The 17,023-nt window shown below is 51.4% G+C and overlaps 1 protein-coding gene across 1 annotated transcript in view; it reads left to right on the top strand.

Annotated features, from left to right (window-relative positions):
- Window positions 1–17,023, top strand: part of IFT172 (intraflagellar transport 172) — a 192,286-nt gene that overhangs the window by 89,666 nt on the left and 85,597 nt on the right. The window contains 1 exon segment of the mRNA XM_075341695.1: window positions 1,274–1,351. Within this exon segment, the coding sequence (XP_075197810.1) occupies window positions 1,274–1,351 (78 nt within the window).

Raw genomic sequence — 17,023 nt, 5'->3', positions numbered from 1 at the left:
ACCTTGTGGTGACCCCTCTGTATTTGCTCCTTGTGGTGACCCCTCTGTATCTGCACCTTGTGGTGACCCCTCTGTATTTGCTCCTTGTGGTGACCCCTCTGTATCTGCACCTTGTGGTGTCCCCTCTGTATTTTCTCCTTGTGGTGACCCCTCTGTATCTGCACCTTGTGGTGACTCCTCTGTATTTGCTCCTTGTGGTGACTCCTCTGTATCTGCTGTACCTTGTGGTGTCCCCTCTGTATTTCCACCTTCTGGTGACCCCTCTGTATTTGCTTCTTGTGGTGTCCCCTCTGTATTTTCTCCTTCTGGTGACCCATCTGTATCTGCACCTTGTGGTGTCCCCTCTGTATTTTCTCCTTGTGGTGACCCATCTGTATCTGCATCTTGTGGTGACCCCTCTGTATTTGCTCCTTGTGGTGACCCATCTGTATCTGCACCTTGTGGTGTCCCCTCTGTATTTTCTCCTTCTGGTGACCCATCTGTATCTGCACCTTGTGGTGACCCCTCTGTATTTTCTCCTTGTGGTGACCCCTCTGTATCTGCACCTTGTGGTGACCCCTCTGTATTTGCTCCTTGTGGTGACCCATCTGTATCTGCACCTTGTGGTGTCCCCTCTGTATTTTCTCCTTCTGGTGACCCATCTGTATCTGCACCTTGTGGTGACCCCTCTGTATTTTCTCCTTGTGGTGACCCCTCTGTATCTGCACCTTGTGGTGACCCCTCTGTATTTTCTCCTTGTGGTGACCCCTCTGTATCTGCACCTTGTGGTGACTCCTCTGTATTTGCTCCTTGTGGTGACCCCTCTGTATCTGCACCTTGTGGTGTCCCCTCTGTATTTGCACCTTGTGAGGACCCATCTATATTTTATGGATTGTTGCGCATGTTATAGATTCACAGGAACAGATGCAAATGCTGCATCTGGAATCAGCTCCAGACCTTTTACCTGATTAACTCATGATGGATTAATGAGGGAATCTCTCAGAAGCCCAGTAAAAAGCGTCTCAGATAATTGTCCAATTACTTTTGGTCCCTTGAAAAAGAGGCAGCGACATAATAAAGAGCTGAAATTCGGAAACCTTCCTCCAGGTAAGATGTGAATCCCTCGATTACAGCGGAGAGCCGACGCTAGAAGCCCAAATTGATTTTCTATGGCAACTGATAAAAGCCAAACCTTGTGTCGCTGTCCTCGCGTTTCTGGCCCCATCTGTATGTGAAGCTTGGCCTCCTGATTCTGGGTTTTCTTACCGCCTGTTATATCTCACTTTCTCCTCAGAACGCAGTGACGGACGCCATCATGATGTACCAGGAGCTGCACATGTGGGAAGACAGCATCGCGGTAGCGGAGGCAAAGGTGAGGCCGGGGTGAGGACATCACGGGTAACCCGGGGGCTTCTCTCCTCCGTGTACATCATAGACATATGGAGAAAAGTATGTGCGCCCCCCCATCCACCTCCCGGGGGCTTCTCTCCTCCATCTACATCATAGACATATGGAGAAAAGTATGTGCCCCCCCCCCCCCACATCCACCTCCGGGGGCTTCTCTCCTCCATCTACATCATAGACATATGGAGAAAAGTATGTGCGCCTCCCCCACATCCACCTCTGGGGACTTCTCTGTTCTCAGCTACATCCATAGACTTTAATATGGAGAGAAGTATGTGCGCCCCCCCCCCCCCCCTCTTCAGGGGCATGTTCCTCTGCTGGTCTCAAGTCCGCTCTTGGAAGGATTGTGGAGGCGTCTGAAGGCATTATTGTCCCCTCATCCAGTAGAGCATTTTTGCGGTTTGACCCTGATGTTGGGGTCTCCGGGGTGTTGGATGGGGCTGAGGTCCAGATCTGTGCAGCGTCATGGTCTCCCCCCTCCATGTCTGTATGGACCTCGTGCACTGGGCGCAGTCATGGGGAAAAGAAGAGGGTCTTCCCCAAACTGTTCCCATAAAGCTGAAGCTACAATTGTCCTCAATGTCTTGTGCAGAAGCAGTAAAGGGGTCTACACTACTCAGACAGCCCCTTCATCGCCATATTACCCCATGTGATGTAATAGCAATCTGTACTCCGCTCCTGTTCTTGCAGTGTCTTTGCCAGGACCTGTGTGACGTTAATGTCATGTGATCCCCGCAGCCAATCAGAAGCCTTTTCACTCTCACTTCCTTTGCATATCACTTACAATCAGAAGAAGAGAGAACGGCTGCTGATTGGCTGCAGGGATCACATGACACATTGTCAAACAAGGTCTAGCACTGACGCCGCAGGAGCGGAGTACCGACTGCTGCTATTTCAGATGGGGCAATATAGTGATGAAGGGGCTGTTCCAGTAGTGGTGACCACGTTAAGCTTTTCCCTCTCAAGATTCGGTTTATATAGAAAATATGGAGATTATCAGGCGAGTGCCTCTTATGTTTCTAGTTTTCGTTCCATGACATTTGCATACAAACCTGGGCGTCCCAACCTAGAAGAGCACACACACCTGGGCGTCCCAACCTAGAAGAGCATACACACCCAGCATCCTGACTTAGAGGAGTGCACACACACTCGGACTTCCCGAACTAGAGGAGCTCACACACCCAGGCATCCAGAACTAGAGGAGCACACACACCTGGGCGTCCTGACCTAGAGAAGCATACACACCTGGGCGACCCAACCTAGAAGAGCACACACACCTGGGCGACCCAACCTAGAAGCGCATACACACCCAGCATCCTGACTTAGAGGAGTGCACGCACACTCGGATTTCCCGAACTAGAGGAGCGCACACACCCGGGCATTCAGAGCTAGAGGAGCACACACACCTGGGCGTCCCGACCTAGAGAAGCACACACACACCCAGGCATCCAGAACTAGAGGAGCACACACACCCGGGCGTCCTGACCTAGAGACGCACACACACCCAGGCATCCAGAACTAGAGGAGCACACACACCCGGGCGTCCCGACCTAGAGAAGCACACACACCCAGGCATCCAGAACTAGAGAAGCACACACACCCAGGCATCCAGAACTAGAGGAGCACACACACCCGGGCGTCCCGACCTAGAGAAGCACACACACCCAGGCATCCAGAACTAGAGGAGCAAACACCCGGGTGTCCCGACCTAGAGAAGCACACACACCCAGGCATCCAGAACTAGAGGAGCACACACACCCGGGCGTCCCGACCTAGAGAAGCACACACACCCAGGCAAGCCGTAATGGAGGCGTCTATTTGTGTAAAGCCTGCTTTATACGGGACGACCGATCGTGCGATTTCACGATCGATCGTACCCGCCCCCATCGTTTGTGCGTCACGGGCAATTGATTGCCCGTGGCGCACAAACTCGTTAACCCCCCGTCACATGTACTTACCTCCCGTGCGACGTCGCTGAGGGCGGCGAACATCCACTTCCTGAAGGGGGAGGGATGTTCGGCGTCACGCGACGGCCGGCCAATAGAAGCTGAGGGGCGGAGATGAGCGGGATGTAAACATCCCGCCCACCTCCTTCCTTCCACATAGCCGGCGGATGCCGCGGGATGCAGGTAAGCGATGTTCATCGTTCCCGTGGTGTCATACGAAGCGACGTGTGCTGCCATGGAAACAATGAACAACCGGCGCCATGTTTGTTTCATAAACTATTTTATGAAACCTAGCGACGAGTACACGACTCGCGATTTGTGAGCGATACTGCGTCGCTAGGAGGTGTCACACAGCCCGACGTCGCAAGCGATGCCGGATGTGCGTCACAAAAACCGTGACTCCGATGATCTATCGCACGATCGATTGTCTGGTGTAAAGCAGCCTTAAGGCTTCACACGTCCCTGTACAAAAAGCACCTGTCGCACGCTCCGCTGTGGCCGTCCGTGTGTCCGCGTGACGTGCCAGGAAAAAAACCGGATGATACTGAAATTAATGATTTATTTTTATGTGTAAAAGATGTGGAAAGCCAGAAAATGATAGATAGATAGATAGATAGATACAGAGAGGGATACAGAGATGAATAGAGAGAAAGATTGATGAATAGATATATACATAATAAATATAAATAGATACATGATAGAGGGATAGATACAGAGAGATACATAGATGAATAGAGAGAAAGATTGATGAATAGATATACAGTTAGGTCCAGAAATCTTTGGCCAGTGACACAATTTTGGCGAGTTGGGCTCTGCATGCCACCACATTGGATTTGAAATGAAACCTCTACAACAGAATTCAAGTGCAGATTGTAACGTTTAATTTGAAGGTTTGAACAAAAATATCTGATAGGAATTGTGCACATTTCTTTACAAACACTCCACATTTTAGGAGGTCAAAAGTAATTGGACAAATAAACCAAACCCAAACAAAATATTTTTATTTTCAATATTTTGTTGCGAATCCTTTGGAGGCAATCACTGCCTTAAGTCTGGAACCCATGGACATCACCAAACGCTGGGTTTCCTCCTTCTTAATGCTTTGCCAGGCCTTTACAGCAGCAGCCTTCAGGTCTTGCTTGTTTGTGGGTCTTTCCGTCTTAAGTCTGGATTTGAGCAAGTGAAATGCATGCTCAATTGGGTTAAGATCTGGTGATTGACTTGGCCATTGCAGAATGTTCCACTTTTTTGCACTCATGAACTCCTGGGTAGCTTTGGCTGTATGCTTGGGGTCATTGTCCATCTGTACTATGAAGCGCCGTCCGATCAACTTTGCGGCATTTGGCTGAATCTGGGCTGAAAGTATATCCCGGTACACTTCAGAATTCATCCGGCTACTCTTGTCTGCTGTTATGTCATCAATAAACACAAGTGACCCAGTGCCATTGAAAGCCATGCATGCCCATGCCATCACGTTGCCTCCACCATGTTTTACAGAGGATGTGGTGTGCCTTGGATCATGTGCCGTTCCCTTTCTTCTCCAAACTTTTTTCTTCCCATCATTCTGGTACAGGTTGATCTTTGTCTCATCTGTCCATAGAATACTTTTCCAGAACTGAGCTGGCTTCATGAGTTGTTTTTCAGCAAATGTAACTCTGGCCTGTCTATTTTTGGAATTGATGAATGGTTTGCATCTAGATGTGAACCCTTTGTATTTACTTTCATGGAGTCTTCTCTTTACTGTTGACTTAGAGACAGATACACCTACTTCACTGAGAGTGTTCTGGACTTCAGTTGATGTTGTGAACGGGTTCTTCTTCACCAAAGAAAGTATGCGGCGATCATCCACCACTGTTGTCATCCGTGGACGCCCAGGCCTTTTTGAGTTCCCAAGCTCACCAGTCAATTCCTTTTTTCTCAGAATGTACCCGACTGTTGATTTTGCTACTCCAAGCATGTCTGCTATCTCTCTGATGGATTTTTTCTTTTTTTTCAGCCTCAGGATGTTCTGCTTCACCTCAATTGAGAGTTCCTTAGACCGCATGTTGTCTGGTCACAGCAACAGCTTCCAAATGCAAAACCACACACCTGTAATCAACCCCAGTCCTTTTAACTACTTCATTGATTACAGGTTAACGAGGGAGACGCCTTCAGAGTTAATTGCAGCCCTTAGAGTCCCTTGTCCAATTACTTTTGGTCCCTTGAAAAAGAGGAGGCTATGCATTACAGAGCTATGATTCCTAAACCCTTTCTCCGATTTGGATGTGAAAACTCTCATATTGCAGCTGGGAGTGTGAACTTTCAGCCCATATTTTATATAGAATTGTATTTCTGAACATGTTTTTGTAAACAGCTAAAATAACAAAACTTGTGTCACTGTCCAAATATTTCTGGCCCTGACTGTATACATAATAAATATAGATAGATACATGATGGATAGAGGGATAGATACAGAGAGAGATACAGAGATGAATAGAGAGAAAGATTGATGAATAGATATATACATAATAAATATAGATAGATAGATAGATACAGAGAGAGATACATAGATGGCTACAGAGAAAGATTGATGACTAGATATATACATAATAGATATAGATGGATGGATAGATGTATAGCTTGTACAGTAATTTAGCAGAATGAATAGTTTTTGGAAAAAAAGCACGTGTGGGTCCCCTAATTTTCCTAACCAGCGCACATGCAGCAGCGGGCTGCCACCCTCCGCTGTCAGCTGTACCTTGGCTGGTTTTATAAAATAGCGGGGATCCCAAGCTGAATTTTTAAATATTTTGAAAACATTTTTTTGAAAAACAGCATGTAACATTATATCCCCCCAGCCTGTATCATATTGCACTCAGGCTTCAGCAGTAGCTATTGTCCTTGATTTGGTGGGGGTTGCATATATATTGTTCTCCTCTGCAGGGGGCTTCCCTAGTGCACAATCTCTGGAGACTGTGTCTAGGAACTTCTTTCTAACTAGTAGCTACAAGTAGCAAATGTTAAGGGGGTGGATCTAAGGAGAGGTGGGAGATTCAGCCACATGTTTTTTAGTTTAGTTATGCTTTGTTGGGTGAAGGGCGAGGACCTGTGCTGAGGCCAGCTCCTTTTTGCCCATACATGGATGATTGGACATTGAGGATCAGCTACCACGCTGCTGGATTTAGGGAACGCATCTGAGGACTGTTGCATGCTCCTTGGCGTCGGATTGCCCCGGATCTGTTTTTCCTTGTGTGGACTTATTGTGAACTCTAAAGAACCATTTAGATATTGAATGTTTTATGCTCCCTGCCTCATTAAATCTTCTTGGATTGTTCATCGGTCTGGTGTCCCTTACTGCTCTGTCGCATACCCCGTCACAAACTGGTGGCAGCGGCGGGATCAGAGCAGAAGAAATGGAGGACAACAGCCCATCAACGTCTGAAACCAGAACCTCAGGATACAGGAACCGGACTGTGGTGAGCCTACAAACAAAGGCTCGTGAATTAGGAGTTGGCTACAAAGGACTCTCCAAGGAGCAACTAATTGAGGCATTAGAAAACGCTTGCCTGCAAGATGGCACAGAGGAACAATTTCCACAGCAAGGGGAGGAAAGACGGGAGCTGGAGGTAAATACCCAAAAAAGTCAATGGGTTGTGTGGTATGAGGAGGAGATGGCACTGCTGGGAGATGAGGTCACCATTGAATATAAGATGGATGCCATTCGCGGAGCTAAAGAGAGGGCATTGCTGGAGAGGAGGTTTGCTGTGGAAGCAGCTAGAGGCTCCAGACAAACTTTAACCACAGCACCCACTATGAGGGAATTCTCCAGAGTGTCCCGCAAGGACTTTAAGCCATTTAATGAAGCTGCAGGTGACATTGAGGGCTTCTTTCAGGACTTTGAGCATCAGTTCTGATTAATGGAAGTCCCAGAAAGAGAGCGAGTCAGACACCTGGTGGGCCTCTTGGAGGGTGGAGTTACCGACGCCTATAGAGCTATGGACCCTCAGTGGAATTGTGAGTATGGGGAGATAAAACAGACCATTCTGGAACATTATGCCGTGACCCCAGATACTTATAGGACTCAGTTCCGTACGTTAGCCTGAGATGGAGAAGTGTCTTTCAAGATGTTTGCCCACAGACTGAAACAAGTATGCCATCGCTGGCTGGAGGGAGAGGGGGCCTTAACTTGGGAGACCTTCCTCCAGGTCCTCCTGAAAGAGCAGTTCTATGCCAGGTGCCCTGCTGAGATCAGGGAATGGGTGCGCGAGAGGAGACCAGAGACAGTGGAACAAGCTGCTGCTCTAGCTGATGAGGTGCTCACCATCAAGCCTCAATGGAAAAGGCTACTAGTCAGTGAGAAAAAAACTACCAGCTCCCCAACACCAGTGGTCCCTTGTCCTTTGGCCTCCAATGTTCACCGTCCCACTAGACAACCAACACATGGCGGACCCCGTGTGAATGTGCCTCCTATTACTCCTGCCTCCTATTTGGGAGTACAACGTGGAGAAAGAATCATAGAACGCAGATGTTATGGATGTGGGCAGCCAGGTCATCTGCAAGCTCACTGTCCAGGTGCTCAGAGGCAAAACAGTTACAGACCCCCTTTGCCTGTCCATTATCTACAGACACCCTCAACAGGAGAAGAGCTGGATTCACTCCCTGATGATTTGCCAAGTGACTCTGATATGTTGACTTCCCTGCCCGGAGTCTATGGGGTGCGAGCCACAGCCACCCGTTCTTCTGATCTTCAGCATAAAAATCTACAGGAGGTCGTGCTGGATGGCCAAAAAGTTGTTGGCTTTCGTGACACTGGGGCTTTTCTCACCATCGCAGATCCCCGAGTAATTCAACCAGAAGCAATGCAAAAGGGACCAGGAATTGCCATTGAATTGGCTGGAGGTACTCAGAGATATATTCCAAGAGCGAGTGTGACCCTGGATTATGGCTTTGGGGCAAAACAATGCATGATTGGTGTGATGAGCGGCCTTCCTGCAGACATTCTTCTCTAGGGAATGATGTGGGGAATCTTCAATGCCACTTTGTCGGTGCGATAACCAGAAGTCAAACCAAGAGAGCAGCAGATGTGGATGTGTTCAACCCATCAATGGAAATGAGGCCACCAGAAATGCCATTACAGCCGGTGAGTGATTCTTCTTGTGGGTCTCATATGAATGTCACTTGGGATAAAGTTCAGTTTAGACAAGAGGTAGAGACTGACCCCACCCTGGCTAGCTTTAGAGCTCGGGCTCGGGAAAAATGGACTTCTATATCGTGTTACCAACGCTGACTCCTTAGATAAGCCCTGGACTTATAGCAAACAGCTGATTGTTCCTCAGAAATACAGAATTCCCCTATTACACCTTGCTCATGACATTCCTACGGCTGGCCATCAAGGGAAAACCCGCACCGAGAAACGATTGACTCAAATTTTCTATTGACCTGGAATTTCTCAAGCAGTGGCACATTTCTGCCGAACCTGCGACATATGTCAGTGTAGAGGGCGACCCGGAGATCACCCAAAGGCACCCTTGCAACCACTCCCTATCATAGAAGAACCCTTTCAAAGAGTAGCTGTCGATATCATTGGACCTCTGGCTAAACCAAGTAAATCTGGAAAGCAGTACATTCTCACTGTTGTGGACTACGCCACCCGATATCCAGAAGCCGTGGCCTTGTCAAGTATTTCTGCAGCCAAGGTGGCCGAGGCCCTTTTCCATTTACCATTTTCACCCGAGTAGGATTCCCAAGTGAAATCTTATCGGACCAAGGCTCCCAGTTTATGGTCAGAGTTGGTGCAGTGTCTGTGGCGCACCTGTGGAGTACGGGCAATTCGAACTACAGCATACCATCCTCAAACCAATGGACTTTGTGAACGGTTTAATCAAACACTGAAAAATATGCTAAGGGCCTTCACTGACAGGGATTCCGACTGGTAGAAGTACCTACCCCATCTCCTGTTTGCCTATTGGGAAGTTCCCCAGGAGTCTACTGGGTTTTCCCCCTTTGAACTACTCTATGGAAGAAAGGTCAGAGGACCCTTAACTCTGCTAAAGGAATATTGGGAGGGGCAAGTTGAAGATACAGGAACCCCTGTTGTTCCATATGTCCTCCAGCTTCGGGAAACCCTGGCTCAACTTGCTAGTTTGGCTCAGAATCATGTGCGGATGGCTCAAACCAGACAGAAGACATGGTATGACCACAAAGCACGTTATCGAGAATTTGTAGAGGGACAACAAGTCTTAATGATTGTTCCCCATCGGCAAAATAAACTCCAGACAACATGGGAGGGTCCCTTCCGGGTTCTCAGAAAACTAAACGACACCAATTACCTTCTTGCTCTAGATGATCAGGGTCTAAGACAAAGGACTGTTCATGTGAATATGATTAAGGAGTACCATGATCGGACATTACCTATGATAGCAAGCTGTCGGCTGGCTTCAGAAGATGGTCAGGAGGGTGAGGACCCATTACCTGATCTTGTTAAAGCAGCCAGAGCCCCATCCACTGTGGAACAGGTTCCTCTGAGTTATCACTTAGATTCCTTGCAGAAAAAACAAATGCTGGGAGTGCTCCATCAGAGACAGGCTGCTTTCTCATCCCGACCAGGTCGAACCACAGTAACCCAACATCATGTGGACACTCAGGGCATCCGTCCCATACAGCAGGCTCCCTACCGGGTACCAGAATTAGTTAAAAATACCATGCAGTATGAGCTGGAGGAGATGTTACAGCTTGGGGTGATTCAGGCCTCCCATAGTCCTTGGGCCTCTCATGTTGTGTTAGTACCCAAGAAAGATGGGAGTACTCGATTTTGTGTGGACTACAGACGACTAAATGACCATACCATCAGTGATGCTTACCCAATGCCCCGCATTGATGAACTTCTAGACCGGCTAGCTGGGGCACGATACGTCACCACCTTGGATCTCAGTAAGGGATACTGGCAAATTCCCCTGACTGAGGAAGGTAGGAAAAGGTCGGCTTTTATAACCCCCTTTGGTCTGTATGAATTTCTAAACATGCATTTCGGAATGAAAAACGCCCCGGCCACCTTTCAGAGTATGGTGGACCAGATCCTCCGGGGATGTGGCGACTTCGCTTGTGCCTACCTGGATGATATCGCCGTCTTCAGCCACACATGGGAGGAACATCTGAATCAAGTAGCTGTTGTTCTTGACCGGATTCTCGCAGCCGGCCTAACCATTCGACCCGATAAATGCCAATTGGGGATGGGTGAAGTCCAATACCTAGGGCATAGAGTGGGAGGAGGGAAGTTACGTCCTGAACCTGCCAAAATCCAGGCTATTAGAGACTGGCCTGTTCCCCAAACCAAGAAACAAGTTATGGCTTTTTTGGGCACTGCCAGTTATTACTTGTTTCTCATTTCAGCACTGTGGCCAAGCCCTTTACAGACCTCACGAAGAAAACGATGCCCCGGCTGGTGATCTGGACTCCAGCCTGTGATGAGGCTTTTAACCGACTGAAGGACGCCTTGGTCTGCGACCCTGTTCTGGCTGACTACAAGAGGAGATTCATTGTGCAGACGGATGCCTCTTCTTATGGACTGGGAGCTGTACTCAGCCAGGTGAATGCTGCCGGGGAGGAGCACCCCATTGCCTACCTCAGCAGGAAGCTGCTGGACCGAGAAGTGGCCTATGCAACTGTTGAGAAGGAATGTCTGGAATGTCTGGCTGTAGTATGGGCCCTTAGGAAACTAAGGCCGTATCTGTATGGGCGAGAATTCACTGTGGTTACTGATCACAATCCCCTCACCTGGCTGAACAGAGTCTCTGGGGACAATGGACGCTTACTACGATGGAGCCTGGCTCTTCAACCCTATAACTTTACAATACAATATAGAAGGGGCAGCCAACACCAAAATGCAGACGGATTGTCCAGGCAAGAAGAGCCCTGAATCAGGTCCGCCATGTTTACGTGTCCTTGACAAGCGACCTGTTGAGGTCACTAGTCCGTGCACAAATTGAGGGGGGAAGGGTGTCACGAACCACCGGGGGGGTCACTCAGAAATCCCCCGCGCTGGCTACCAGTACGTCACAATCGGGGGGTAACAAGTGGGGGTCACTCCTCCTTTATACCTCCCGACCGACAGACAGAGCACGTGACGCGCTCTCTAGCGCCCCTCTTATAGTCAGGCCAATTATGGAATTGCCCGACAATAAGCAAGGAGGCCGCTATACTACTTATGCCGATTATTGAAGGGTCCCCAGTGAGAGTAGGGTATATATTCCCCCGACCTCCGCGGGCGGAATATATAAAACCTCCCCGGATCTCACTGGCCTCCCCACAATAATCCTTGGCACAACTCGCTGCCACCAACCGCTTCACGGTAACTATTAGCCGAACACACAGACGTGGGATTCAAGATCGAGATAACAGAACAGCCCAAGATTAATTATATAATTTAATCAGCCTAAAGCACACTAGAAACTACAATATATACAATAGGGAATCTACAGAATATACATATGTCAGAGTACAGTTACAATCAAAGCATGGTTTACAAACAGGTATGCAATTCAATCAGTTACCTTGTGCGTCTGGCCACAGGGGGGCGCTGTAGACCAGGTTTCTAGGAACTCCCACAGATGTTTCCTGCACGTGACCCCCAGCGAAAGAACACTGGAAAATGGCCGAAGTAGGGTTATCAACCTGGGCAAATCCAGGTCCCCTCCTACCTTCGTGACCTCAGAGGGAGCACTGCTCCACCCCTGGCTGGAGTTATGGACAAAATCCACAACATGGAATATGGCCATAACTTGGCCTGGGAGCGTCGTAGGCGGACGCCAATGCTCTCATTGTGACAGTTATGAATTTAGCTACAGAATGAGAGGACTCATGACTTGTCTACTAGTTCCCCATTGGCTGATATCACGCCTGGGGTATTTCCCAAGCTCCCGCTCCCATAAAAAGGGTGTGCCAGCATCGTCCGCATGCGGAGACACCATTTTTATGGTTGCCATATTTATCGGAAATATGGCTTGCGAGATATGAACCATTTTTTACTGGAGTCGTTCTGTCTGGATACTTCCAAGCTTGCTAATTAGATAGCAGCTCCTACCACAGGGTCACGGCAGGGAGTCCTCCTGTGTCCATTGTTCCCACATCATCTCATCTCCATATCACAGGAGATGGCCATGGAGGTGTAACACCTTCACAGATGCTGGACATTGAGAACAAGAAGGGAGGGGGGCACTGCCAGGGAGTGATGAGCGATTATGACTGGAAGTCATAATTCATCTTCATATCCCGGGATTTGCCTCACACCTCCCCCCTTTTGAGGGCGCTAGGGGGCAGCACACTCCGGTGTTCCCCCGTGCGCCCGTCCGCGACCTCTCCTTGTCGGGACAGCCCGTCTGCGTTACCGTGGTCACGGCCCCTTTTGTGGCGAATGGTGAAGTTGTATTGCTGGAGCGCAAGGCTCCATCGCAACAATCGCCCATTCGTCCCAGAGACGGTGTGCAACCAGCTGAGGGGATTGTGGTCCGTCTCCACGATGAAGTGGCGCCCGTATAGATAGGGTTGCAGACGCTGCAGGGCCCACACTATGGCCAGGCACTCCTTCTCCATCGTGGAATAGGCCACTTCCCTTGGTAACAGCTTCCTGCTCAGGTACAAGACTGGGTGCTCTTGGCTCGCAGAGTCCACCTGGCTGAGCACCGCACCGAGGCCGAAGTCACTGGCGTCGGTCTGTACTACAAACGGCCGCGTGAAGTCGGCTGCCTGTAGCACGGGCGGGCTGGACAGGGCGTCCTTTAGGGCCTGGAAGGCTGTCTCGCAGTCCATTGTCCAATCGACTGCAGAGGGCAGCTTCTTCTTGGTGAGGTCCGTCAAGGGCTTTGCCAGGCTACTATAGCGTGGAACAAACCTCCTATAGTACCCAGCGGTCCCCAAGAAGGACATCACCTGCTTCTTGGTCCTGGGGGTGGGCCAGGATGCGATGGCCTCCACTTTCTCAGGCTCGGGCTTCAGTGTTCTCCCGCCTACCCGGTGACCGAGGTACTGGACCTCGCTCATGGCCAGCTGACACTTTCCCGGCTTGATGGTCAAACCTGCCCGGTGGATCCGCCTGAGCACCTGTGCTAGATGCTCTAGGTCAGTCATGGCGAACCTTTTACAGGCCGAGTGCCCAAACTGTAGCCCTAAACCCAATTTTTTTTCCGAAGTGCCAACCAATCCTATTATGTAAAGAATTGATTTTAATCTTACCTTTGCCGTCTTCTCTTCTCTTCAGCAGGGGGCATCACGCTCATGCATGCTTACCACACATTGAAGCTCAGCCCCTGCTCTTTCCAGACACAGCTGTTGGATTGATCTTTCTGGAAAAAAATTGCAGCATATTAGACAGAGATTTTAGCCTGGAATGCAATCAGATGTCACCCTGTAATCCACATCTACATTTCAAAGTCTGAACATCTCGAAATCCCATAAAGACGTACGAGTGGCTCCCCTCCCCATCATTGGGTAGTTCTGTCCCCCTTCCTCGGCCACTTCCTGGTAAACATGTCCCCTATCCTGATATATATTTCCTACATTCTGGTATATTTGTCCCCATCACGGCCCCATCCTGGTAAATGTTACCCATTCTGGCATGTTCCCCCATGCTGGTAAATGTACCCCATCCTGACATATTGCCCATCCTTGTAAATGTTCCCCCATCCCGGCATGTACCCCATTCCTGGTAAATGTTCCCAATCCTGGTTAATTTACCCCATCCAGGTAAATGTACCCCTTCCTGGTAAATGTACCCTATCGTGGCATGTTTCCTCCATCCTGGCATGCATGTTTCCTCCATCCTGGCATGCATGTTTCCTCAATCCTGGCATGCATGTTTCCTCCATCCTGGCATGCATGTTTCCTCCATCCTGGCATGCATGTTTCCTCCATCCTGGCATGCATGTTTCCCCATCCTGGCATGCATGTTTCATCCATCCTGGCATGCATGTTTCCTCCATCCTGGCATGCATGTTTCCTCCATTCTGGCATGCATGTTTCCTCCATCCTGGCATGCATGTTTCCTCCATCCTGGCATGCATGTTTCCTCCATTCTGGCATGCATGTTTCCTCCATCCTGGCATGCATGTTTCCTCCATCCTGGCATGCATGTTTCCTCCATTCTGGCATGCATGTTTCCTCCATCCTGGCATGCATGTTTCCTCCATCCTGGCATGCATGTTTCCTCCATCCTGGCATGCATGTTTCCTCCATCCTGGCATGCATGTTTCCTCCATCCTGGCATGCATGTTTTCCCCATCCTGGCATGCATGTTTCCCCCCCCCATCCTGGTATGCGTGTCCCCCCCCATGCTGGCATGTGTGTTCACCCACCCCACGCTGCCATGTGCGTTCCCCCACCTCACGCTGCTATGTGCGTTCCCCCACCCCACGCTGCCATGTGCATTCCCCCACCCCACGCTGCCATGTGCGTTCCCACCCCCCCACCCCACGCTGCCATGTGCGTTCCCCCACCCCACGCTGCCATGTGCGTTCCCCCACCCCCACCCTGCCATGTGCGTTCCCCCACCCCCACCCCCACCCCACGCTGCCATGTGCGTTCCCCCACCCCCACCCCACGCTGCCATGTGCGTTCCCCCTCTCCCACCCCACGCTGCCATGTACATTCCCCCTCTCCCACCCCACGCTGCCATGTGCGTTCCCCCTCTCCCACCCCCCGCTGCCATGTGCGTTCCTCCTCTCCCACCCCACGCTGCCATGTGCGTTCCCCCTCTCCCACCCCACGCTGCCATGTGCGTTCCCCCTCTCCCACCCCACGTGCATTCCCCCACCCACACGCTGCCATGTGCGTTCCCCCTCTCCCACCCCACGCTGCCATGTGCGTCCCCACTCTCCCACCCCCCGCTGCCATGTGCGTTCCCCCTCTCCCACCCCCCGCTGCCATGTGCGTTCCCCCTCTCCCACCCCACGCTGCCATGTGCGTTCCCCCACCCCACGCTGCCATGTGCGTTCCCCCTCTCCCACCCCACGCTGCCATGTGCGTTCCTCCTCTCCCACCCCACGCTGCCATGTGCGTTCCCCCTCTCCCACCCCCCGCTGCCATGTGCGTTCCCCCTCTCCCACCCCCCGCTGCCATGTGCGTTCCCCCTCTCCCACCCCATGCTGCCATGTGCGTTCCCCCTCTACCACCCCACGCTGCCATGTGCGTTCCCCCTCTCCCACCCCACGCTGCCATGTGCGTTCCCCCTCTCCCACCCCACGCTGCCATGTGCGTTCCCCCTCTCCCACCCCACGCTGCCATGTGCGTTCCCCCTCTCCCACCCCACGCTGCTATGTGCGTTCCCACTCTCCCACCCCACGTGCATTCCCCCACCCCATGCTGGCGCTGCCGCACACGAGTTATAAAAAAAAAAAAAAAAGCAACACACAACTTACCTTCCTGCACCCGCTCCACCGCTGCACGCTGCTCAGTTTCCAGCGGCCAGCAGACGGCGCTGGCGCCGCTCTCTGATGCTCCTCCGTCTCCTAGGCAACACACCTGCAGCCTGGGGGAGGAGGAGTGTCAGAGCGGAGGAGAAATGTCTCCTCCGCTCCAACACAGATTTGATCTGCCGGCGCGACTGCACTAGCAGACCAAAGCTGCAGGATCGGGCGACAGCACGCGTGCCAACAGAATGGGCTCAGCGTGCCCCTGGTGGCACGCGTGCCATAGGTTCGCCATCACTGCTCTAGGTGGTCCTCCCAGGTGGGACTGAAGACGGCAATGTCATCCAGGTACGCGGCCGCGTACCCTTCAAGTCCCTTGAGCAGGGTGTTGACCATCCGCTGGAAAGTGGCAGGGGCATTCCTCATCCCGAATGGCATCACCGTGGACTCGTACAGTCCAAATGGGGTAATAAAGGCGGAGCGTTCCCTGGCCTTGCGAGTCAGGGGGATCTGCCAATATCCCCGGCTCAGGTCCATGATGGTCAGGTACTGAGCCCCGGCCAACTGATCGAGCAGGTCATCGATGCGTGGCATTGGGTACGCATCGGCGACCGTGACAGCATTGAGCCCCCTGTAGTCCACGCAGAACCGAGTGGTTCGGTCCTTCTTAGGGACGAGGACTACAGGCGAGGCCCAAGCGCTGTTGGATGCCTGGATCACCCCCAGCTTCAGCATCTCGTCAATCTCCTGGCGCATGTGTTGCTGCACCTCCAGGGAGACCCGATATGCTGAACGCCGGATCGGGGGATGATCCCCAGTGTCCACGTGATGGACAGCCAAGTCAGTCCTTCCGGGCTGGTTGGTAAACAACCCCCGGAAGGGGTGTAGGGTGGCCCACAGCTGGGACCGTTGGTCCTCCAAGAGCTGGTGGCCAACCTCCACATCCTCAATGGATCCGCCTGCCCTAACCTGGGCTAGCATATCCAAGAGGGTTTCCGCTTCTCCCTCCTCGGGCAAGTTGCACACGGGGAGCGCACATGCCTCCCGCTCATGATGTGCCTTCATCATGTTCACATGGAAGGGCTTCCGCCTTCCACGGGCAGGATCCAGGGTGACCAGGTACGTCACAGGGTTGAGCTGCTGGTACACGAGGTATGGGCCTTCCCAGGCTGCCTGAAGCTTGTCCTGTGGTACGGGGACCAGTACCCACACCTTTTGACCCACTTGGTAGGTCCTCTCACAAGCGTTCTGGTCGTACCAATGCTTCTGATCGGCCTGGGCTTGAGCCATATTGTCGTGTACCAGTTGCGTCAAGGC

This window comes from Anomaloglossus baeobatrachus, chromosome 3 (assembly GCF_048569485.1).
Source record: "Anomaloglossus baeobatrachus isolate aAnoBae1 chromosome 3, aAnoBae1.hap1, whole genome shotgun sequence".
Taxonomy (NCBI): domain Eukaryota; kingdom Metazoa; phylum Chordata; class Amphibia; order Anura; family Aromobatidae; genus Anomaloglossus; species Anomaloglossus baeobatrachus.
This window is presented reverse-complemented; position numbering and strand designations above follow the sequence as displayed.